This window comes from Equus quagga, chromosome 15 (genome assembly GCF_021613505.1).
Source record: "Equus quagga isolate Etosha38 chromosome 15, UCLA_HA_Equagga_1.0, whole genome shotgun sequence".
In the NCBI taxonomy this organism is placed as follows: Eukaryota; Metazoa; Chordata; class Mammalia; order Perissodactyla; family Equidae; genus Equus; species Equus quagga.
Window position 1 is genome coordinate 65,618,432 of NC_060281.1, and position 26,050 is coordinate 65,644,481.

Below are 26,050 nucleotides of genomic sequence, written 5' to 3' on the forward strand. Positions count from 1 at the left end.
TCTTAAAAAGGTTCTTTGGACAAAGATATAAAACTTCTCAACTATCTTTTTTACCACCTAGCCCCCCAAATTAAATAAAAAATAAGCATATTTCTCCATAGAGTCTCAAATCTCTCCTACACCTTGTTAGGGTTATTTAATGGCAGCTTTTATCATTAAAATATGAGATATCAGATACCCAAATAAAACCCTACCTTTCGATTGTAGTGAGCTTCCCACTTTATGACTTTTCTTTCCTTTAAATTCAAAATAAAGACTTCAAAAATAAGGTTAATAAAGGTTTACAAGTAGGACCTGCTCACTCCTGAAAGTACTTTCAAGTGAATTTCCACCTTTCAAATAGTTTAAGAGAGTCTGTTTACAATACAAAGAACCTTATCCACATTTTTTCAAAACAAAAAATACAATATATTTATGGAAGATAAAATATAAAATCTTAATTTTTACCTATAAGTCAGTTAATAAGCAATGTTAGAAATAATTCCCTTCCCAAGTTTCATTTAGAAAGATAACAGTTAAAAAACAAAAAGCTTAAAAAATCCCAAAGTTATCATTTCAAAAAGAAAAAATAGCTACATCTTATCTTCTTCTGTAGGTTAGAGGTAGTAAAGACGATTTGACAGTGACAGATTTGGTTCTCTGTGAATACTCTGGCCAACAAGGAAAGCCAGTTTGTGGGCGTACTGGCAAGGAGCAGGAACACGAATGACACCCTTTGAAGACAAAAAAAGGTTCTATTACTCTAAATCTAGCTTCTCTAAGATTGTAAATCTCAGTATTAACAAGCCCTTGAACACACAGCAATTCGATTTTGAAAAGTGAATCTCGTTGATGTGAAGAAATATCAGTAGTTACAAATACTTACTGGCCAGTTATAATAGATATGACATAGCTTGTAAGTCAACCTCTGTATGTGGTCTGGCTTCAGGCCACTGCTGTCATAGATGACATTATAATGTGTGGGAGACACACTACCACTTCTCACAGCCTGGCTCACGATAAAAAAATCATACCTGGAATTACAAAAGAAAAAGCCACATGTATATAAGGCTTATCTTTTTGAAAGCTAAAATTAAGATGATTAAAGTTTCTTACAGTGAAAAGATCCTGCATACTAATGTTACCTAATCTCTTCAAGACATACTGTGCTTCCTTGAAGTTCAGAAACTTGTTATTCAGGAACCAGTTTGGAAAGATGTTTCAGAAACTACTATTATTTATATTTTAAACACTTCTCACTGATGCCTCAGGGCATTAACAAACACTTGACATGGTGGCTAATTACAATGATGCACACTTACAGTTCACTGTTTTCCACTCTACGTCTGAGGGAGATGACTGAGCAGTAACAGAGGCTCTGGAAGGCAGCAACAGCGGGGCAAGTGGAGGATGTCTAAGCTTCATGCACTGTCATTCCCAAAATAATGCTTTTACCACAGAACCTCCCCCTCTGTTCCCAAGGTTATTTAATGAAGATATACTTAACTAATTGTAATCATTAAGGATTTAAAGCAAGTCTTTAAGAGAAAGAGAACATGAAAGAATATAAATAGAACTAGTATAGGACACAAATGGTAAAACAAAAACCAAGTACTGCAAACATAAATACAACATCAGACTTTTTTTCATTTTCTTGATACCAATAAAACATCAATCCAGAGATATTGTAATTTAACCTGGTAAAGATATAAGGAAATTAACTCTGCAATTTATCATGTCCATTGAAACTAGAGAAATTATAAAATCTGAATTGATCTACAACAGATTACAGTTTTTTTGAGAAGAATGAGGGTTTCAGAAATGTTAAATGACTTGCCCAAAAGAACAGAGAAATCACAACAGAGCTAGAATCAAAACCTTATTTCTCAATTTAAGCACATTGTTATTCAAAGTGCTGGTAACTAAAAATGATTCTGATATTCATTAAAGGTGGACTTCTCCAAGTATTTGAATAGCACCTAATAAAAAGTAATGAAATTTTTTCATACTCTATAATTCTACTTGGATTTTATCCAATTTGTTTAAATTAGTTGTCTCCAGGTCAGTGTTACACCTGAGCTTGTTTATCAGAGTAGCAGTTATGTTAGAAAGTAGCAAGAGGTCATTCTGCATGGTTAGAGAATCCTGCAGGAAATGAATTTGCTAAGTTATTATTTTAGCCATTTTGTCTTCTTTGGCTGATTTTCCCAACAGGTTAGCATCCTTCTGAAGTACTGTCATAACTAACATCTGCCTGAGACAAAGACAGAAATCCAAGATAATACTTCTCGAAATAAAAATTTCTACTGTCACATAGAACTAAAAAGAACTAAAATTTGTATTTTATTACCATTTGTCTACATAAAGTTAGTACAGTAATGCCTCATCTACCCAAGGTTCATACAGGAAAAGTGTTCCACATATAAACTTGGCACCTAGGCTGACCCTTCATCCTGATTAAAGTTGCCTTTTTTAAAAAAGGCTCCAAAACGTTTACATATAAAAACAGAAACTGTCCTAACTATTCACTCTCAGGAGGAGGGCATTAATTTGGATTGACTTAATAAAGGTTGCCATTATGAACATGACTTACCACACTATACATCCATCCCCACAAAGGGCTTTTGAGAAACCAAGTTTCATGACTTTCCAGGTGAACCCTTGTGTTCTAAGACTGTTACCGGATGCCTAGCACGCCCTGGAATGTTCTATCTGGCTTTCTTGTTTTCTTATGGCAGAGTGTAGCCCAAGGTTACATAAAAAACTTTGTTTACTCAGAAGCTACTTTCTCATCTGCAACTTCCTGATCTTTGGGTAACTAAGTGCATTACAGATCTAAAAATTCTGATTAGAAAACAACAATCTGTGGATGAGGTTACACATATTTAAAAAAAATGCAATCTACAGCAGCAGCTCTTAACCTGTGTATGTATAATTAACGTCACAGACATTTTCCTCCAAAGAAAAACTGCATAGAGAAAACTCTGTTCACCATTTCAGACACTAAATTAATAAATCATGGGCTTCAGCAATAATATTAGATCAGACTAATTGAAGACTTTAGTATTTATAAGAAATATAGCATAAGAACTAAAAAGTAAATGTGTTAAAGTTGCTGAAGTATAGAGGCCATGCTCAAAAAAACAAAACAGAAAACAATCTTCACACAGTCATACACAACTTACCATTCTGGTCTGGTAACCTCTACATCAATAACTGTTCCAGGAGGTGGATTCTGAAGTCTTCCTCCAGATTGAGCAAAAAATCTGGTGTTCACTCGTTTCTTCACCACAATTACCGTCAGTCTTGGGCTTAAAGATGATGATGAATGAAACTACGTTTAGTCAGTCATATTTTCAGGATAATGAATCATCCAGACATTCATATACTCCATTTAAAAGAAACACATATCCCTCTTGGGGCATACTGTCTATCCAAGTTATGAAGGAAGATTCCACAACTTGTAAGGACCTGGAGTAAGGACCAGGAACAGATTGTGGGTAGAAAACAAAATGGCATATACATATGCCCTGTGACACAAGGTCATATGGATGTTTCATCAACAGACCAAGCATGTACATACCTATCACGCTAAATGTTAAATCCAGCATGTCCTCAAAGTTCACAATTTGAAATGCTTTCCAATGGGCATTTTCTACTATGTGGAGAAGAAGATATTAACTCTAAAATCTTTGAGTAGTCTCAAAGTCTAACTTAGTGCTTTTCAAAATTACTGGTTCACAATGTATCAGGGATCTCTCTCTCTCTCTCTCGTGGCTCAATCACTCCTCAGCCTATCCACATCGACACCAGAATTCTCCCTTTTTTATCCTTTCCCTCCCCAATTCTTCAGTTGGCCTTCCTATGTCAAGACTAACCCCTTTCTGGAGCCTGGTGAACTTCCAGCTCTCTATCAGATTGGACTCACTGTCCTGCTCACATGTCTCGTGACTCTCCTGAGGGCAGCCCTTTAACTGGCAGGATGTATGTAGTCAGCTTGAGTACCTTTCATACTGTTTTCTATCCATCTCTTCAAGGTTCATTTCAAATCCACTGTTTGAAACAGTCACTCTTGAATACACATATCCATTTGGGAATAAATGAAATAACAACATGTAAAGCACTTGATAAATATTACGATTATCAGTGCCTCGATTTTTCTTGTCTCCTTTTTCCAAATAAAACATTACTTCCTTTGAGTATAAATACACTTTACTCTCAACACTGGGAAGCAGAGGGCTTTACATGTACCATGGACCTGGTAATGTTTGACTGGGGTGGGGGGTTCGCAGTACACTGTCTGCATAAATGGTCAAAAGGGCTCCAAATTGGGAACTTCCGTTCAATGATTAACTGTGCTCCTCTTCATGATAGTAGTAACCAGATATAGAAGGGACAGGAAGGTGATTTTACTTAAATAAGCAGAGGCAATTTTTAGAAATATCACTATCTACTCATGTAGTCTACTGCTGTCTAACTATAATAGCTCTGGATAAAACAAAGCCACAATGTCAGGAACCAAAAGACAAAGTAGAATTTAGTCCTGTGACATCACAAGAAACAATTTAGTAAATGCGGTGACAGAAAGACAAGACATAAGAATGTTGAAGTGACTGATTTCTTATATCAAACATCCTAGATGAGCTAATCCATGATGTATCTTTATAAAAAGTTAACATCAACATGTCAATTAAAAGATAAATATTGTATTTCTAGGGATAACTACAAATATTTAAGTCCAAACTTTGCATTTCTTCAAAGTGAGGAATCATTCATGGATACTATTCTATTATATACAATTTTAAGCTGTTTTCTAGACAAATTATCTACCATTTACTGAGTGCTTACTAGGTACTATATGAAGTCCACTAAAGACTTTCATTTATTCCTTTCAACAACGTTGGTTAATTGTGTCCTGTTTCACAGATGACAACAAAGCTGAGATTAACCCAATTCTGATTTTAAGACATTGCTCTTGATCACTAATCTTTGCAGTCACCAATAACAGCATAATTCAAAATGTGAAATCTATGTTATGCAATAGTTTGCCATGTATTAGTCCAAGAAATCAATTTAAATTCTCCTTCCTTGCAACAGTGTATCCTATTAGCTGAAGGGCAGTGCAGAGGCAAGACCCAACAGCCTCCCCAAGCTCAATACTACACACTGAGGACCACCCTGTTCACAGATACTCACTCACTAGGGCTAGAATCTTCTCTTTGAGAGCTGTTTCCACCAATCCTTCTGGCAACCAAACCCAAAGGGCTCAAAAGACCCAAACAAAAAGAGACGTAGGCCCCAGCATGGCCACCAGGGTGTATTCCCAGTATCCCAAATAGTCAGCGCAAGTAAAGAAGACGAACTCACACTTTTCCCTCTACTCTTCACTTCTTGAAAATTTCTCTCTCTAGATATGAGACAGAGGTAACAAAGACTGGAAAATGCTGACTGCTAAATATACTAAAAAAAACAAAGACTCAGAAAGCAGTAGTCCATTTTAGACCTTCCTCTACTCCCAGCCCCACCCCACTCCATACAAACAGAAAAGCTACATCAGAGAGAATACAAAGCTGACAAAACTTTAAAAACTGAAAGAAAATAAAATTATTACCATTATTTTAGTGAGAAAAATACAAGTTCTAAGGGGATAGGAAAGAAGATTAACCTTCATTTCCAAAATATAGAAAAATGCTTATCAGCATTTTAACCTGAAACACAATTACTTCAAAAGAGATAAACATCCCTGACTTGCTCTGAGAATTTACTGGCATAATAGTCTCATTTTAAGAAATGTGTAGGGGTCGGCCGGGTGGCCCAGTGGTTAAGTTCACACGTTCCACTTCTCGGCGGCCCGGGGTTTGCCAATTCGGATCCCAGGTGCGGACATGGCACCACTTGGCACGCCATGCTGTCGTAGGCGTCCCACATATAAAGTAGAGGAAGATGGGCACGGATGTTAGCTCAGGGCCAGGCTTCCTCAGCAAAAGGAGGAGGACTGGCAGCAGATGTTAGCTCAGGGCTAAGCTTCCGCAAAAATAAAAAAGAAAGAAATGTGTAGAATCAACACTTAGAAGGAATATTTTAGAATTTGGCCAAAGATGACTTGGAAGTACCTTCCAATTTAGCTAGAAATAAGAAACAAGCTTTTAAGTGCTCAGCCCACAGGCCATATAAAATCACACTGAGCCCGGTTATGGTCAAGGACTTTTGACATCCCTCATTTCTATAGTGATATCAAATGCTGGCTGAAAAGTCCTCATAAAAATAATCAGTGTTTAAATATGCATATGTAAGCACATGCAAGTAAGCCTCCTGGATTTTCTAAGCATCCTTAAAAGATCAAATCCACAGATCTTTAATATATTATGCACTAAGCTCCTAGTACAACAGTCCCTTGTCTCAACTTGCTCACAATCTGATAAAGAGCAAAAGTTAAACAACGTAACTTATTAAAACCGGTATCTTGAGATGATGCATGCAATTTACTGCCAAATGGCATGGACAAAAATGTCTGTAGGAGAATAGAGGAAGGCAAAAACCAATATGGGTTTCAAATGCGGACAAGAGCAGTATTCAGATGTCTAGCACTACCCTTGATTCTGCCTGTCATCTAAAACAAGGAAGTAAAACCATTCCTCCTAGGAGACCAATCATGTGCCAATCATCTTACTGATCAAGTACCAGTCCGGTTGAGTTCACAAAGAAATTAAACAAGAATTCACTGTACAATGAGATCAAGAAAGAGTAAGTTAAGACTATCTGGAATATTTATTCCAATAATCAATTCTGTGGATGCTACAGATATACTGGAATAATCAGATCCCTGCACTTGAAGGCTTTAGGTGAGAAAGACAGGAGGCAGACGATTGGTAAAGGTGTCTCAACGTGTCACTCTCTCAAGGAACGGACACATTACACTACCACTCTCTGTTTCCAGACTCTCCGCCTCCATGAAAAATCTGCAGGAGAAACTGCCCCCCGGCAAATTATTCCTACTGCACCCATGAGGTTAGGCTCTCACTTACCTTCTTATCAACTTGTGTCACTAATGTCAAAGATTAAAAGGTGTGATTTTATAAAGAAAAAATACTTTACAATTCACATGCTTACTTGTAACCTCTACCAACAGATTTTAGGCAATCCAAAAACTGTGGCACTTCGTAGTTCACCAGTGTCTTGAGCTGGCCGTCTCCCACACCGTCCCGGTACACGATAATCCGACTTGGCATGTACTCATTGCAGCTGTTCCACGCCCTCAGAGCAGCTGAAAGAAAGCCAGAAAGTCTGAAACGCATTAACACAGGATACATACGGTGTGTTTCTGTCAAATCCTGGGTGCATTTGTTCAATAACATAGCTCTTAGGATAATTTCTTGAAGACCGCAGTTGAGAGACAGAATGAAAATACCACAGGAGACTAACCTTGCAAGCAGACTTTGAGCCCATCTACTAGCTCTTGTCCTCTATCTTGAAATACACAGCGGGAGAACCAGCTATTCAGAGAAAAACCATGACTAAGGTGAGAACTCAACTGTCTAGAACTTTTCCCTTTTTCAATTATTCTATGATGTTTATTTTGCTCTTAGCAATTCGTGATCTTTAACTTCCTTTAAAGGTATCTGCTAACATCTCCAAATAGTTTATGAAATCTTAAAGTAACAAGATACAGTAAATCCCTCATAGACACCACACGATTTTCTTTTATTATAAGTCAATACTATAATTTCATTACTGAAGAAAAGATAAAATTTAAACCATAATACAACCAGAGATGCCTCCTAGGTTTACATCTCAATACGCATGGAAGCACATTCTTACTGCTATACTCTTGAGAAACCATTTATTATAGACTTCACTCTTCTAAAAGATAAAAGACTTTGAAATATACCCATTAGTTAAGGTGATATATCAAGATATCTTCAATTTTCATTTTTTCCTATTCTAGGCAATTCTCTCAGTTCTAAGAAAAGCACTGACAAATAATTTCACTATGTTGAAATACAACTGACTGGGTGAACTCATGTGGTTTTCCAAAATAAAGTCAATGTGAAAACTTGGAATTACATTTTACTGGTCAGTAAAAATTATTAAACAAAAAAGTTTTTAGAGATGGTCACATTTAAGGAGATGCCCGCCCCCCAAATACAAACCATAATAAAATAACCTAAAATGCAGTCTGACTATTACAGATTAAGGGCCAATGAAGAAAGTTAAAAATGCTAGGGTAGCTCTAATTATTTTTCTTCCCTAACTTTTTTGTTGAATATAATGTAACAGAAGTCAGCAGGTTAAAAAAAAGAATTAACACAACTCTTGTACCTCACAGACCTCATACACAGCAGCCCCTGGACTGACATCCTCTTTTGTCTATGTCTAACAGTTAATCTACAGGTACCAATTCGCACTCACCGGGTCATCCCTTCATTGATGCTTGCAACAAATCCTGCAATTGACCTCCGTCCAGCTGTGGTATCATGGTAACAATCAATGCCAACTATCATCGCTAGCTTTAGCTGTAATAAAAATATTATAATTTCAGATACAACAGAATACCAACAATATTTAAAGAGTAAATCCATTTTTCTTAGATGGCAATTAAAAATTTTATATGCAAATTAAATCAAACTTACAGGCATATCAACCCTCCAAAGCTCTCCTCCCATCTTGCAATTCATCTGTAGGGCGATCTTTGTGGCAATGGCCATGATAGTCTGTTGTTTGCCTAAGGTTCGGGCCACCACACACTGACTTGGAGTAGGGCAATCTGTACATAAGTATTTTTTAATAGCATCATATTTGTCCTTCCGATTACTTGACAACAGACAAACAACCTAAAAACAAACAAAATGTCCTCATTACAAACAATTAGGAAACTGATGTTTAAGTTCAAGGAAGAAGACAGGAAACCAAACCCACGTGTGGCGTATAAAAGGTAAAAACACAATCATTTATCTTACTGTTCATCTTTGCCATACAGCTAAAAAGTATTACTAACTTTTGGATACTGCTTATTATGTTCCGCTAAGTGATAGATACTAATAAAGAGAAGAAATTGTGTTAAGAAAACAACTTAAAAATGAATACCATTAAAACCTGAGAACTCAGTTAAATATGCTCTATTACCAACTTGGAATAATTTAGAGAGAGAGAATAGGGCAAAACAAGTTAGTGATAACTTACAGGTGGACAAACAAAACACTAAAAAATGCTCACAGTTTTCATTTACTCATGACCTACCTAGGATCATAGCTTGTAAACTTTAAAGCTCTGGCCTGAGAATCTGATCAAACTATGAAATTTCCTATAAAGTTCATGGACAATTTAGGGGACAAAATAGAGTGCCTGATCTAAATACACTCCTGTCCAAAATGAGAAGATGTTAGTGAAATGGTACAAACTTCCAGTTCTAAGTTGACTAAATTCCGGGAATCTAATGTACAGCATGGTGACCATAGTTAGCAAGACTGTACTGTGTACCTGAAAACTGCTAAGAGCGTGGATCTTAAATATTCTCACCACATACACACAAATTTGTGATTATGTAAGGTGAAGGAGGTGTTAACCAACCCTGTTGTGGTAATCATGTCACAATATATACATGTATCAAATCATCACAATGTACACTTTAAACTTAAACAATGTTATATGTCAATCACATCTTAATAAAGCTGGAAAATAAACAAACCAACCAACCCTTGCCTAAATTCTGGGGATGCAAGTTAAGTTTTAGAGCTGAAACCAGCTCTTTAACTCATTGTTTTAGTCTCTAAATTACAGCCCCATATTCTTATCTTTCTTTTCTTGAGCCCCCAACAAAATAATTTTCCCACCACTGGTGTCTCTGTTATTCCAGACAATGTAATAATCATCTGACCTATGGGGTTTAAGTATGAGACGAAAGGCAAAAAATGGGAACAGATTAGATGAAGCCAGTTCCTCAGGTTTAAAGCAACACAGATATGCTGTTTATTGTTAAATTTGTCTTTGCCACCTATTAATTATAGTTCTGTGTGTGCTGAACAACTAAGTACTGATTTTTACTATTGTGCCTTTGTTTTTTCCCAAATTTCCTAGAATAATTAAAGCCTTTGAGTCTAAAGAAATTTAAGATAGTTTTGTTTTTCTCCATCCCTTCCTCATTGTTGGCAGTGCACACTAACAAGCTCCTAGGCACACAACTAAAGCCAGCATTAATTCAGCTACCTTATGAGGGTAAAATATAGATTTTGTGGCCAGTTTGGGAACCTAATTATAGCATTTGGAAAATGAATGTAAGTTCTAAGATTTACAAATGCCCCTTTTAAAATAACTCATTCCAGGACAACTGCCTATGTATCAATTAGCTACTTACTATCTGGGTATCTGATGTAACCTTTTGCTGTAAGACTCTTAAATAGGCTTCAGTTCTATCATCCACTTCAATCCTAGAATGGAAACATGTAATCCAACCTTCAGAAATAGTAATCAAAAATTTACCATGCATAAAAAAGTTCCTATAGATTATAACACATGAAACACTTCTGTATAAAATGTGAAATAAAACACCACGAGTAGTCATTTAGGCAAAAGGTTGTTTCCAACATATACAGCAGCAACAGTTTGAGAAACAGTCCTGCTGGTTCTCCTACCCATTCTGAGTTATTAAAATATGTTTGTTTATCCATATTATAGAGAACTAAATCAGATCTTTACACAAAGATAATCTAGTTACATTTTTAATAGTTTTACCACTTTTGAGTCCCCACACCCTCCAAATGGCTACTAATCAATTCTTCAGAGTAGAAATGACATGATAAACTTACATTATTGCTTTTTTCATTTGTATGCCCATGGCTGGTGTAACTTTAAATAGATTCTGTATCAATGAATTGGCTGCTTCATAATTTCTTCGAGTATAGATCAACAGCCAGTTATCTAGTGGTTTAACACTAATTAATGGTGCACCTCGTGTTTCTTTTGACCAATCTGCAAATTGTGGATTGTAATCAAACTAGAAGAAAGTTCAGAGACACTGTAAATTCCATTGTAAATTCTCAGTGATAAAGCCGAAAAGTCTTCAGTAATTCTATGATGGCATAATCTGAAGCTTGGAGTACTCCTCTTAAATCTGGACTATAGTGACAGACAAAACGCCCTCAGTGGGGGAAAAAAGACACAAAACTGTATCCAAAGGATGACGGCAATTTTTTTAAAAAAAGAGTCAGATGAACAGCTGCCACTCCAGTGCTTACTCACACAGGTACTCTCCTAAGAGCTTTAGCTACATTCTCCTTAATCTTTTCTAAAATCTTACAAGAATAAGTGTTACTTTTCTCACGATAAAAGATATAAAAAATAAGGCTTTGAAAGTTAAGCACTTGACTGAGGTGTCAGATACTAAAAGCAAGCTGCAAAAACACGTCAGCAAGGCAGAAAGCTAACAAACTTAAAGCACAGTGACCTGGTGATATTCATCAGATGAAGGAAACCAGTGCTTTTTATATGTCCAACCCCACCTCCCCATCAACCCTTCTACAGTGATTTATATTTTATTATTTCTACAAGGGATAATAAAAACAACTGTAACTAAAATATTAAGCTACATGATTAGGTTGTTATTCATACAACATTTAGAAGGCAGAAGGGCATAGTTTTCAACGAAGGGACCTTTAAATTTTTGGCACTTACAGTGCCTTGATTATAGAAAAAAATATTTTTGGAGTACTTGCTTTCCTTTTCTGAAGATAAAATATAAAAAGCATCACAGTATTTAATATATATCCTTACGCCAGGCAAAAAGGAAGTCCAATAAATCAGGAGGTTTTCCATGTAAAATATCACTTTTGTGGCAGACAAAATATCAACCGAAATAGATACACAGAATTCTCCTATACCTTAACATAACTAATTCAGAATATTAAAAAAAAGAACTAAGCCACCCAGCTAACTCTCCCCGATTACTTTGAGGGCAAAGGCACAGGTTTCACATCCTCTAGTGCTTCCATATCTCCTCCTCTTTTGCTCACATTAGTGGATAGAGTGTAGAGGTGTGGTAGGGGGAGAAGAGAGAGGTGAGAATAGAACCATACTGGCATATAACTAGGTTATTCCTGCTTACTTTATTGCGAATCTGATTTGATTGACAACTTTAAGAACTGCCTTACTGTTTTTCCACCTTGGTGAATCTTTTCTGCTTGCAAAATTCTTCCTGAGAAGGACAGTAAGTTGGAGTCAAAGCTCAAACCCCAGTCTCGAAGCTCTCTCTGAACATTATCATCTCTGTAAATTTAACATATTTACATACCATTAAACTGAAGGAAACACAGCAAAAACTAAGAGACACAGTCCAACAGAGATCCACTCCAACCTACAATAAATTTCAATGTTTCTCTTAGGATTGAAATTCTAGTGAGAATGTTAGGAAACACCGAAGTACAACCTATTTTGCTCTCATCACAACTGTTTCCCTTCATGATATCCTTTAATTCAAAATTCTAATGCCCAAACTATCTCCTCTCAAAGTAAACTCTCTGATGCTATAACAAAGAGAGAAAATACTTATTCAAAAATATCTCCATTTTCTGTTCTATTACCTTTTTTTAACAGAAGAATTGGAAGGGCAGTGGGCTACAAAGTTTAACTTTGTTATTTTCTGACAAATAGTAGCCTCACTTAGAAATACGAAGAACAAGTCCATCCCAAAATGGCAAATACCAAAGGAAAACAAAATTACTTTGTCATTCCCCCTAGAGGAGTCACTCCCTGAAACCCACATAAAATAATCCAAAATTGAAACCATACCCCAGTGGAATGTAGATGACTTACTTATGAATATAATCAATGAGTCTTCCTACTTCACGCTGCCTTTGTTCTGGAGTTAGTCTTGTATGAACAGCTAAATCTTTCATCACATTAAAATCATTACGCATTTTATCAGTTAGACCTTTAAATAAAACATTTAAAGGTGTGTCATTAAAGAAACAAAAATCATGTCTAAATATATAGAGTATAGGGTGGGTGATAAGTGAAAAGAAATTCCAAGGAGACAAAGCAGCTTTAAGGGCTTTTGGGGGGGAATGGTGGGAAGGGGGTAACGGAATGTTTAATGACTTCTAGAACAGAATGGGAAAATGATCTAGGGGCTTCATTTTAGTAAACAAAATTCGACAGTACCTGTAAGATAGCAGAGCTCAGGAATGAGCATTGCAGGTCCTGGTAAAGTACCACCAGGGCCTCTCCTCCTCTTAGGCTGACTGACCAACACTGGTTGTTTCAAGTCAGTGATTTCTTGGTTATATTGCTATTCAGGAGAGAAAGGTATCACTAGTAAACGCCTTTAGGAACATGTCAATGGACAAATGCTTTGATTTTTTAAATTAAGCATGGATGCCCAGAGCAAAGCTGGTATCAGATTCCAAGTAAAGTTTAAAAAATGCGTCTTTAACCCTACTAGAACAGGTTGTGATTTATATGTTTTACTGAGTACCTCATCCTTTTTCCTAAAAACTCAAACGGTCAAGGATAGTAAGGTTCTAAGTTCTTGACTTTTAGTCCCAATTCTATTGACTTCAATTTTTGATTTCTTGGTTTACAAAGGAGTCCGTATAACTCCTGGTCTGCACCACAGCACAATCTCTCTGAAACTACTCCTATTATAGCGAGAAGTAGCTTACAAAAGAAGTCTCACTATAAGAATAAATGAGGGAAAGGAAGAGGTTTGCATGCTATCGGACATTTTTAATTAGGAAAGGTTTTTATAAAATGACACTTCAAAGAAGTCGAATTTCAATTTAGTAGTATTAAGAATCCCAATCTTGGGGCTGGCCTAGTGGCACAGCGGTTAAGTTCGCACACTCCACTTCAGCAGCCCAGGGTTCACCAGTTCAAATCCCAGGTGCAGACCTACCCACGACTTGGCCAGCCATGCTGTGGCTGGCATTCCACATACAAAGTGGAGGAAGATGGGCATGGATGTTAGCTCAAGGCCAGTCCTCCTCAGCAAAAAGAGGAAGACTGACCGCAGAGATCAGCTCAGGAATAATCTTCCTCAAAAAAAAGAAAAAAAGAGGAAGAAGAAAAAAAAAATCCCCAATCTTAAGATTTCCCACATGCAACCACTGTGTAGGATAAGTTTTTACACAACTTGTAAAAAGACAAAAAATGATGTTCATGATATAATCTATGAGACAGCTGTCTGGCCACCAGCTCAGCTCTGCAATTCTACAGACTTCTATTGAGCTATCTTCACTAGAGCTTCTGGCCCTGTGTCTTAAAGACCCTCCTTCCTATCATCTTCTGTATTCTCTCCTAGTATCTTTTAACATCCTGGTTAATTTAGCTCTAACTTTTTATTAAAAAAAAAAAATCGTACCTTTCCACTAAGCACACAACAGTGGTATCATCATGGCCATTTCCTTAGTCTTAGTTTCTCATCCACAGACTATGAGGTACTTGCCCATCCCTTACTCCTATCATATGACAACGTCCTGGCCACCTATCCTCATGAATTAAGAGACCATGAATTCCAGCCTGTCCTTGACTTTGTCCTATACTGAACTCTTTACTAACCATTCATGAAAAAAGTTAATTTTTGTATTTCAGAAAAGAACATTTCAAGAACACTCATATCTGACCTCTGTTCCATGTATATCAATATTTATTCGGGGTCTGTTCAGTCATCCTCTTCACACATCATTTATTTCAGCAAATATATAGGTAGAAGCGTGGGAGTGATTTCAGCAATGTTCCTATTCTCACCGTTTCATCAAAAGGCCTTAAATGCACAGTTCCTCATAACAGAATTTTGGCATGCCCCTTTCTATATTCTTAGGGCCTAAACAAAAGCCTGTCAACTCTTTAACAGTTTCTTCTACATCTAAAAATCTAGCATGTTCACTTCTGTTTATTACTATTGAATCTTTTCAAAAAAAAAAAAAAACTGACCATGATCATCTCTTCCAAGGGCCTTTTTCTCTCACTGTTTCCAAAACATTATCTTTAATATAACCAAGCCATCACTTATTACTAAAGCTGCATTTCTACTAGAAAGTGCTAAGAATACCTTGATTCTTTCAAATATTTTAACTCCATCCCCTTTTGATTAATTTTATCTACTAAAGACACCTGATTACCCCTGAGTGTGAGACAAGTCTTCCCTGAAGAGATCATCCGAGCTGAGATCTAAACCTAAGAGCAAAAGTCAAGCATGCCGAGTGTTTCAGGCAGAGGGAGCCCTATGGTTGGACAGATGACCAGGGTGAGTGATGAGAAGATGAACAAGCAGACAGGGGCTACATCATTCACACTTTCATTGGATAAAGACCAATGAGCTTAAATAAGACACAGGAGCAATGGGAAGCCACTTAATTACTTGGGTAGAAGAAAAGCAACATCAGATTTGTGAGAGTTTGAAAATGGATCAGAAGGCAGGTGAAATGAAAACTAAGACACTAGTTGAATAAGTGAGAGAAATGGGGCCTAAACAGAAGATGGTAGTCACTTCAAAAAGAAAAAAAATGAAGGTATTTCAGATAGCAAGATACAGTGATAGGATCTGATAAACAATTATACAAGGTAAAGGAGAGAAGCATGGACGTCTGAGGTTTGAATTATCCATTATCCATTTGTTCATTCACTCAAATACCTGAGTGCCTACTGAGGCCTTGGGGGGTACATAAACTACAAAATCCCTGACTCTGTAGATATTACATTCCCTGCACTGATCGAGAGCATCGCACAGTGACCAGGTGGGGATGTAACATGTTCAGTGTTGGTCACACAGAATATTTAGAACAAATGAGAGTAAATATACAGTAACCGGGGGCCTGGGGCAGAATCTTTAAGTATGTCAAAATTTAAAAGGTCAAGAAGAATAAGGTAGCATGTAAGATTTAATACTAGTCAGAGAAGGGGAGAATTTTCCCTGACGTTGCTTGCTTCAGGTTTAAATCAAACTTTCATATTTTTATATGAAAAATATATTTGCTTTCTATATTTGCTGTTGATATATACCAACTCCTCCCATCCCTGACAGTGGTTATTAAAATAAACCACAGAAAACGCTAAAACTCCTTTCTCAGAGTAACCTCTGATACTGAGAAGAATCTAGGTTAAACATGGTTGGTTTACATCCTTCAGTCCTTAAGGAGTTAAGAGGTTGAAAACAGCAGTAGGGAAATCAAGCTGAGATGACCCTTGGCCTGTTTTCATTTTGCTCAGAATAAGATCAGCTCTTAATGGGACTTCTCAGAGAATCATTTCCCTTCAGAGTGACATCTGATTCCTTGACCGCAGTGAAGACGAGGCAATAACAGACATCCAGCAAGAAGCCATTTCAAAAGTCAGATGCATACTTCTAACACGAGATATAAACACACAGCAGCTCATTTATCCAGTTTTTTAGAAAAAGGAAATAATCTTCTGAAAGTTGAACAAAATGAGATAAACTTTAGCACTTCAAAGACAAGTTTTAAAATTTTAATTGACGTGTTTTCTAGAAACACTTTTCCTGCACTTTTAACAGACGATTTTAACTGTCAAGTGGAATGTGATCATCTAAGGATTTAGGGGCCAGATCTCCTTGTCTGTGAATACTAAAACAGGGTTAGTATGCATTCCTATATGAACATTTTATTTTCTCCTAGTCAGTAGTGGTTCTTTCTTGCTATTATTTTGCCTTTGGTGTTTTTTTCAATTGCGTGATCGTGCCAAAAGCTAGAATCATCTTTATAAAACTAGTGTTAGAAGATCACCCAACAGACTGATCTAGTCTGCGGGAAATAAGCCTGTCTGAATTCTGTCAATGCGCAAAACAAAAGTTCAGAGTTAACCCACAGGCAGATTTCGCACAACTGATGCTGAAGGTTCAGAGATCTTTACCCCCCACAATCCCTAGGTGAAGTTAAAACAAAGAGTTGGCTACAGAATAAGGGACAGTATGGTAAGCTGTTATCTTGTATTGTTTACCACCTAGTATCCTATATATTTGTCCTCCACATGCTTAAGTTTAAACGTAATCTTTCATTCTACTGCAAAAAAGGAACCAGGACAGGGCACTTCACATCTCATGAGCTAAAATTAACTATGCTATAACTGCCTTAATAAACATTTATATACAGCTTTAAAAGCAACTTGTTCCAAAGGTACATGTGTTAGAAAATTCTACTGAAGATACTTCAGGTTTTTTTCTAATGTCTAAATACTTCACATTAAAAAGATAAAATCAACATGAACTTCTCACCTTCCGGTAGTACTCTAAGAAGCTGACTTCAGAACCATCTGCTTTCTTAAAGGTACTCTTAGGATTCTGGTCCCAGTCAATGTCATCTACTCTGTATGTTTTATTGTTATACCTATGGAATGGTTGAGATTTATTGGTACTTGCTTAAAATGTGTAGAAATATTACTAAAAAGAGAGACTAGACAGTATGTACTCTCTAAAAAATAAAATTTCAAATCACTTAGAAATAGCCAATGTTACGGCAAGAGAGAGGGAGAAGAATTTAAGGACTATGCTACATGGATGGGGAAGCAACTAAATTACTATTAGAAAATAAAATTAAAACTAAAGGATAAAAGTCATTAGACATTTGTCCTTTTCAGATGAGTACGTTCCCCCAAAAACTTTCTTATTGAGAAAGGTTACAAATACCCTTCCCTCATTTTGTGCTATTCCCACCACTCAACTTTAAATCCTACATTATAGGACTAGAAAGCCACACTATCTTAAAACTTGCAAAATTGACTATTGTGCATTTTAAAAGTAGTCTTACTTGGTAAGAACAATTAAACCTATTAGTTCTTTAGAAACTTGTTCTTGAAAGTTATTTTCTTCGGTTTGATGATACAGGTTGAATATGAAATCTAAAACAGTTTCACTTCTAAGGACTTTATGACTGACATCAGTGCAAAGCATGATGTTATTTTCATACTGAAGAATAGAAGTAGTGAAGCCAGGCCAAATCACCAACCTGTCAAATAGAATGAGAGCCATGAATCAACCTCCATGAATATCCAAACATATTTTGCATGTATCAAGTTGTGTTCTTCACCTTTATTAACTGGGTCTAAAGTACAAAAGTTTTTCATTGGGTAAATTTACTTATTTCTAAGTTTTACATGGTTCCAGACAAAGATCTATCTTTTTAAGATCTTCAACAATGAAAGTTACTTTATAATAATAAAATAACTTTGTTTCATTTTAAATTAATATACTAACTTTATTAAACTATTCTTCATATTGGCCTAAGACTCGAAAAAGCTGCCAATCTAACCGAAAGCATCTCTAATTACTATAATAAACCTAAAAACCAGTTGTGCTGCAACCTTGATACACTACAGTAACTTGTGAAGCAATCACTAACTGATGAATTTTGTTACCTAAGAACAAATACAAACTTAGTGTTGGACAACTCTTTATGCTTCCCCAGTGACAGATGAATATTTCATTTTTTTAATCCAAATATTCTGGGATGTCTTCTTTATTATTCAAGCCAAGTTAAATTAAATGTTCACTTAATCTGATGGGTATCATTAACAGCTACAGTAGTAAATTTGGTCATTTCACATTAGAGCATCACTTTCAAAGTTTGTGATTAAGCCTAAGGAACAGAAACTTTCCACTTCATACAAACCTATGATTTGGAATATCAATTGGGTCACTTGGGTTGTAATAATTCCGTCCAATTTGTTGCAAATTCATGATCTTCAAAAGCCTAGAAATTCAAAGGTCAGAATAGAGAAGTGAATATTGCTAAGTATCTCTGATACCACAATTGGAACGGCACGTTGTTTAGAGTAGGGAGTGGCAAACTATGGCCCACAGCCAGGCCAAATCCAGCCCACCTGCTGTTTTTTGTATGGCCTAGGAGCGAAAAATGGTTTTTCACATTTCTTAAAGGTTAGGGGTAAAAAAATCAAAAGATTAATTAATGATGCCTGTATTATATGAAATTCAAATTTCAGTGTTCATCAATAAAGCTTTATTAGAACACAGCCATGATCTTTCATTTATATGCTCTATGGCTTACTTTCATGCTCCAACAGTAGAGTTGAACAGTTGAGACAGAGACTATATGGCCTGTAAAACAAAACCTAAAATGTTTACTATCTGGTCCTTTGCAGAAAAAGTTTGCCATCTCCTCAGTGAGAGGAAAATAAATCGACCAATTGCCTTAAATCAAACCAAGTATCCATCAAAATGAAGTCATATCACCACTGACAGATTTCTTATGACCAACTTAAAAAGGTAAATTACAAATCCAAGTTTTAATGTTTCATTATTCCCGTGCAAATTTCAGCCTTATCAAGATTGCTTCTCACCCAAAAGGGAAAAAATTCTTTGTAGAACACCTATCTTAATTTTGGATTTGTAAAATACAGTATCTACATTGAAAGCAAATCATACAGCACGCAGTAGGTGTCCTATGATGGAAGAAGTATATCTGAATAGACCTAAATCCTGTCCTTCTTGAATAGGTATCCACTGTGGGGGAAAAGGAATATAAAGTCAGTGATAAGCTCCTAAGAATACATGTGGTTTTAACATAAGCTCAAATAGTATTCAAAAAATCTAATGTCAACACAAATTGGGAAGTTAAAGACCTAATACTTGCTTAAAGCAAACAAATGAGTTTTCTATCAGTACACCACACCTTAAAATGATTACAATTCAGAGTAAACCAACGATCTTTACAAACCACTGTAAAATTTAGGGATTAAGTATACAGATATTCACTGTACAGGTCTTTCAACTTTTCCGTAACTTTTACATTTTTCTTATTGTTAAAAAATACTAACATACCTCCTGAAAATAATATTATAGAACTGCAAACAAGTTGGTGATGTAGGTGGGAGTTCATTTGTTAAAGTGATTGTTATCCTCACATGCTCTCCATTTCGAGTTTGACTAAAAACTTCAGTAACCTGAAGCAAGAGGATAGAAAACCAAACTTTTAATTGTTAAAAGAAAACTAAGCCCAATCACATAATGACTGCTTAATAAGGCAACAACGGAAATAAAGTTCTAAATTTAAAAAAAACAATGGCTATGAGCAGAGAGTGGCTCAGTGCCTGTATTACAGTTTAATTGTAATTATAATTTAATTGTAATCGAGTTACTCGGGTGGATTTGAGAATGACACAATAATGTGAAAGTACCCCTTGGGTTTATCACAAGTCAAATCCCACAGGAGACCACAGGGGTTTCTCTAAAGCTACCCTAGATCACGGCAGTTTGCTGTGAAGTGGAAATCCCCCATCTCCCTCTTTCCACCCCGATATTTGAAATAACCTTGTGCTGTAGTCTTTTAGGTAAAAATAATATTGTTCCATCAAAAGCATGACACCTTCCAATTAAATCTTCATGTTGAAAAAGAAGAGCTGAGCGCAGTCTTCTGGCTTCCATCAATGGGTTATAGTCAATGTGATACTGATATAAGGCCCATTGGGGACGAGATGTCAATCGAAAATGGTTAGTGCTTAGCCTTACTATAATACCTGAAGAACCTGTAAAAGTCAGTCACAGTCAATTAACAACATATCAAGTTTATTGTCCCTTGAAATGTTTCCTAACATGACAAGGCAGATATAATTCTGTAAACAAAAGACTAAGAGTAGCAGACAACATGAAAGTTCTTAGACATCTGACTTAGGGGACTACTATTCTATCTAAATTCCTAAAAGCATACATTTAGAAATAAATCCTCCTTAGGCTAAATCACTTACAACATAACCAACCAAGTCTCTTTATGACGAAAAGTTTTCAAAGAAAAAGTGACCTGGTGATGTTTCAGTGCAGCTAAAAACATCTATAACCTATTTCAGCAAAACCAAAAGGGAGAGAGAGGCAAACAGAAAAGTCATGCAGGATGCCTGACCAAATGTGCTTTTTCTTCCTAATAATGCGTCATACAAATAAACAGGTAAAATACAGTGCTTCAATTCACTATGCTGTGTACTTGAAAAGCAATCTCAAGAAACTGCATTCTTAATAATTAACCCACCTGTTTTTGATTCTTTAACATGGTCCAGGTTCTGTCTTGTATTCACACCAAGATCATGAAAATCTCTACGACGACCTCCTCTCTCTGCTAATGATAACTCCTGAAACCCAGCAGATATCTGGAGTTCTTAAAAAAAAAAATTATACACCTAAGCAATATGAAACATGAAATAAAGAATGACAATACTAATTTCCAAAGTACTATTATATGAAACCCAAAGGCTACTGAGGTTCTAAATAACAATCCCATCAAAATGTTTTAGGTATCTGACAGCCAAAGAGGGAACTAATCCCACAGCTGTAACTTCTTCCATAAAGTCTTTCCTGTCATTGCCCTAGGCAAATTAAGTTGCTCCCTTATAAGACATATACACCTTTAAAAGGGCAAGACAACAGGACTGTGATTCAAGAACTTAGGAGCATGTTTGTTGACCAGGAAATTATTTTTCTGTGCCATAAGTCTGCTAACAACCTAAGAGCCTTAAATCGGTATCTTCTACAAGTTTTGTGATGCAGTTATAGCCAAAGGAATTGGTAGTTTATGCAGTTTAAATGTATAACATGAATTAGAATATTTAAGTCTAAAATGGGTCTAATTCCCTTAAGAACCAGCAGAATGGATGGGATGGGCCTGTGCATATCCCATGGCCATGACGCACATCTCCTATTGGGACAGATCACTGTCACTTCATGCTTAGTTGCAAAAGCTGTGGTTATAATATCCTAAATTATTAAGTCCTTCAATTTGTGTAAAATATATAATTAAATCTCATATTGATAGTATGATGTGGGCGAAAGAATGAACATGGGCTTTGTAGGCAGGTGTCAAAATCCTAGCTTTCAATTGATACATGTGTTGTCTTGTGCAGTAGAGACTATTAGTTGACTAGCCAATAATCAACCTCTCACTTTTAAAAAAAAAAAGTTTATTTTCGGAGTAATATGCCTAATAGACTAGAATTTCCACCTTCCTTGCGGGTAAGGATGGCCTAAGAGATTTAAGCAGAAATTACTGGATGAAACTTCTGGGCAAGTGCTTCAGGAGGAGAGTTGATGACTGGCTTTTATGTTCTCCATGCTCCTTGCTCTGCTAATGTTGCCTGGAATCTGGATGCGATCACAGGAGGGAGCTCAAACATACATTCTGAACCCAACATAAATCTTAATGATGCAAGTCATGAACTCAGGACAACAAAAACAAAAAAATCAAAGAGCCCAGTTCTCTTCTGACCACAAATGCCAGAATTAGCCCAGAACTGCCAACTTTTAGACTTCATTAGAGAAGAAACAATAGCTTAAACAAAATATATCAGTTCCTGATATACCTTGGAAACAAATTACCGTGAGCTTCAATTTCTTTACCTGAAAAATTGACAATAATAAACTTCACAGGCATGTAATAAATTTTAAATGAGAGTATCATTTATAAAGCACTTTAAAGGTGCTGCTAAATATGTTGGTTCCTGTACCTCATGATTTTCAGGGGTTTTATTTAAAAGTCCTTTAAATATGTCAACTGTTTACATTTGTCTCTCTGTTAACTTTTCATCCCAAAGACTTTCAGTTTAAAGTATGCACGGCCTTGGGTAGTTAACTATACTAACACAGGTCCAGCATACTGAATCCAACCTGATAACAATAATGGGTCATAAAGGCTTGATTTGATGATTTTAATTTCTCCCTGGAAATTTCGAATTTGTCTTAAAAAAATGCAGTTCTGGATGCAAAAATCTGATTGCAAGTTTCTGAATATAAGCAATGATGAAGACTGTTCTTCTTTCTACATATAGTACTGCTATTACTATACTTAGCCAAAGGTTGATGAGCTGTCAATCTATAAAGATGACAGACTTCAGAATGGACAAAATTGGAAATCTTGCTAATTCCTCCTTCCATGCAGCTGCCAAAGTGATTTACTGAAACCACAAATCAGATCTTGCTACTGTTCTATTTAGGAGTCCTTCAAGGTATCCACACCCCCCTTTAGAATGAAAATCAAGGGCCTAAACAATGTCTCATTAACAATAAATCAGTTAAACTTGTTTTAATTCCTAAAACATAGCAGATATTTGAACATTTACTGTGACAAGCACTTCCCAGGTATAGTACTTACAAAAGCAGCAAAAAGTGGTAAAATAGGGCCTTGCATTTTAATCATTACAACGATCCTTATCTATAAAGGTAGGTATTATCTTTTTACAGATGGGGAACTGAGTTTCATAAAATTAAATTTAAATTCATGAGTAACTGTTAAAAAAATTATTAATGAAGATCAATACAGAGAATGTTTAAAAAATTAAAGTGTTGTCCACCATTTTATTTGCACATTAAGGCTGAATACAGAAATGTGTTTCAAACAGCTTCAGCACATCTTTTTGTACAGTTTTATTTCAATGAAATTTTTCTATGTTGAACACAGCTGAAGATGTCAAATATCCTATGTTTCAAAAGAACTGAGGCATCAAGATTAGAGGAGAAAGAGATTAGGTAAAATTCTATAAATTTAAAGAGGTTAATGTCCAGAAACGAATTCTCACCAAGCACCTTCATTAAAAAAATAAAACATCCTATACCAGAAAGTAATATGTAATTGGATATATATAGAAACAAATACAAGGCTTTTTTGGGGGAGGGGAGGAAGATTGTCCCTGAGCTAACATCTATGGCCAATCTTTCTCTTTTCTGCTGAGGACGATTGTCCCTGAGCTAATACCTGTGCCAATCTTCCTCTGTTTTGTATGTGAGATGCCAAAGCATGGCTTGACGAGCAGTGTGTAAGTCCACACATGGGACCTGAGCCTGCAAAGCCTGGGCTGCTGAAGCAGAGCACACGAACTTAATCACTACACCACTGAGCTGATCCCAAGGCCTTTTGTCTTCTAGTTGACTCTTCAAAAGAAGGACTATTAACAAGTGATGTGTTTTTCCTCAAAATTTTCTATACAGAAATATACGCAGGTATTTACTTAAAATATAAACAATTCTGTTTTACAACTTGTTTTCATTTGAGACAGCTCAGGTGAATTTCTGTTCTTAAAAATGGCTCAGTGGCACTCTATTGTTAAAGTACAGTAGCTTTACCTTACTCTAACGGGTTAGGTGTTTCCAGTTTCTGGGTATTAAGTATTGTAGTTAACACCCTTACACAATCATATTGTACTTACCCAGTGTCTGTTGGATATATTCCCTTGAGTGGAAATGCTCGTAAAAGGGCATCATTACGTAATTATGTAATTGCTACGCATTACAAAATGCCATCCAAAAGTTAGCAGAATTAGACAATACAAGGAGCACAAGTGCCAGTTTTACAATTGGCAACACAGGCAAACAATAAAGTAATGAAGAATAAACAGGCAAAAAATGTCCACTTAAATTTAACGATGAGGTTTAACGTTTCCACTGGCCTCTGCATGTTTCCGTGCATTGCCCTTTAATTTCCTTTGTTACTTTCCTATCAGTTTGTTGATATCATGGATTTCTAGGAATGCTGTGTATCAGGGAAATTGTCTTCTATCATTTCAGTCAGTTTCCAGTTTGCCTTTTGACACTGACAGTATCCGTCAGTTCAATTTATACCACTTCAAGATTATTTTAGATTCATCCATGTTTTCTCCTAATGTTTACGCATTTCAGTGGTTATGACTAAATATCTGGAATACATGGGAATTTAATGCAAGGAATAAAGCAGGGAACCAGCTTTGTTTTCTAGTCATCCATTTGCGTCAACATTATTTTATTGAATAGCCCATTTCCCATGCCCAGCCCAGAGTTTAAAAGCCAACATTACTACATTAATTCACCTTGTATGTATGGCTCTTTTTTCCCTATACCAAAATCAAACAATAACCATAGAAAAATCTTATATCAAGTAGTCAAATAACTCATTTTTGCAATAATGCAGTGAAAATACACAATTTTGGGAATCAGAACTGGCACTCTGACTCTACCAGTTGTCACAATTTTGACCTCAGTTTTCGCATCTGAGAAACGGTGAACCAATACAACATACAAAAATGTGTTTTATAAATCAGTGTTACAAATGTTAAAGTTTTTGATGAAGCCACTAAAGATGTTGAGAGAATGTTCTAGTATGATCTCTTAATTCATAAGCAAATCTACGATTAGTGTAGAATTTATTTGCTTTGTACTAGGTAATGTTGGGGTCCTGGCAAGGATATGCTTTTTCACTTCCAAGGAGAAAAGAAATTCTGTGGTATCCCACTCAGTAGCAGACCGCAGTTTGAGAGAGATCCTCTTATACTTTAAAGGACCACGGGGACCCCTTTTAATTCATAAAGAGTTTGTACACTGGTTACCATTTCAGGTCTCATAGGACGTACGTGTGTACACACACACACGCGCACACACAAGCTCTTTTTATTCTCCCTTCACCTTGTGACTTGGCTGTTGCTCCTACTGTTACTCGCTGTCGTCCACGGCCAACCAATTCCCCCTCCGCTGGTGGCTGCTGAGATCTGGGTTGAATACAGCCAGGCTGCTGACTCTGCAGTTGTATGCAAATACATGTAAGTATATGTAGTCGAATGCAAACAAACAGCAATCTTATTGCGTCAAGAGTTCAGAGACATCAGAGAAAATAAGTAGTCTTAAACAAGTCTTAGGCACTCAACCAAAACTGATCTAAATTAGCAATCAAATATTTTATTCTTATAAAGAAATTTCTTCCATTAAAGTCAAGAACCAGCTTCTAACATCCTCAGGAAACAGAACACGATCTTCCTCGTTCAGCTCCTACCTCCTTCGCAGGACGCGGCTTTTAAACCGAGTGCCAACAACCTCGGCTGGTAAAGCCCTAACAACACCACGCTTCTGTTTTCACAGACCTCTCTACAGTTCCGACGGGCAGAGCACTCACCGCAGCGGCGCCCACGTGCTGCACCGTCTCCTGACCGCGCGCCCTTCCTCGGGCTCTCGCTCTGGCGCGTCCAGTCATTCTCCTTCCCTGCTAGGAAATGAACGCGAACGCTCAATGCACACGATCACATTCGCCCGTCTCGACAGTGCGGCCGTTGTCATCTTTGTAAAGATCGGCTTTTTACAGAGCAGGCCCGGCCCGGAGCTAACCGCGGC

General features: G+C 36.5%; 1 protein-coding gene across 1 annotated transcript; it reads right to left on the bottom strand.

The window, feature by feature from the left end:
- Positions 1 to 596: 596 nt before the first annotated feature.
- PIWIL1 (piwi like RNA-mediated gene silencing 1) lies at positions 597 to 25,913 on the bottom strand. Its single transcript, XM_046641092.1, has 20 exons — positions 25,836 to 25,913; positions 25,352 to 25,463; positions 20,961 to 21,086; positions 20,249 to 20,463; positions 19,760 to 19,881; positions 18,591 to 18,671; positions 17,730 to 17,927; positions 17,198 to 17,309; positions 13,132 to 13,258; positions 12,784 to 12,901; positions 12,123 to 12,237; positions 10,782 to 10,969; positions 10,331 to 10,403; positions 8,610 to 8,810; positions 8,389 to 8,492; positions 7,402 to 7,472; positions 7,090 to 7,243; positions 3,165 to 3,290; positions 866 to 1,013; positions 597 to 713 (listed from the first exon to the last, which is right to left on the bottom strand). The coding sequence occupies exons 1-20, from the start codon at positions 25,911 to 25,913 to the stop codon at positions 597 to 599; spliced, it is 2,586 nt and encodes an 861-aa protein (XP_046497048.1).
- Positions 25,914 to 26,050: the final 137 nt, after the last annotated feature.

Coding starts and splice junctions, on each gene's coding strand:
- PIWIL1 (XM_046641092.1), bottom strand. CDS start 25,913: ATGACTGGACGCGCCAGAGCGAGAGCCCGAGGAAGGGCGCGCGGTCAG. Junction 25,464..25,835: donor AGCACGTGGGCGCCGCTGCG/GTGAGTGCTCTG, acceptor ATACAACTGCAG/AGTCAGCAGCCTGGCTGTAT. Junction 13,259..17,197: donor TCTTAGAGTACTACCGGAAG/GTGAGAAGTTCA, acceptor TCTCCTGAATAG/CAATATAACCAAGAAATCAC.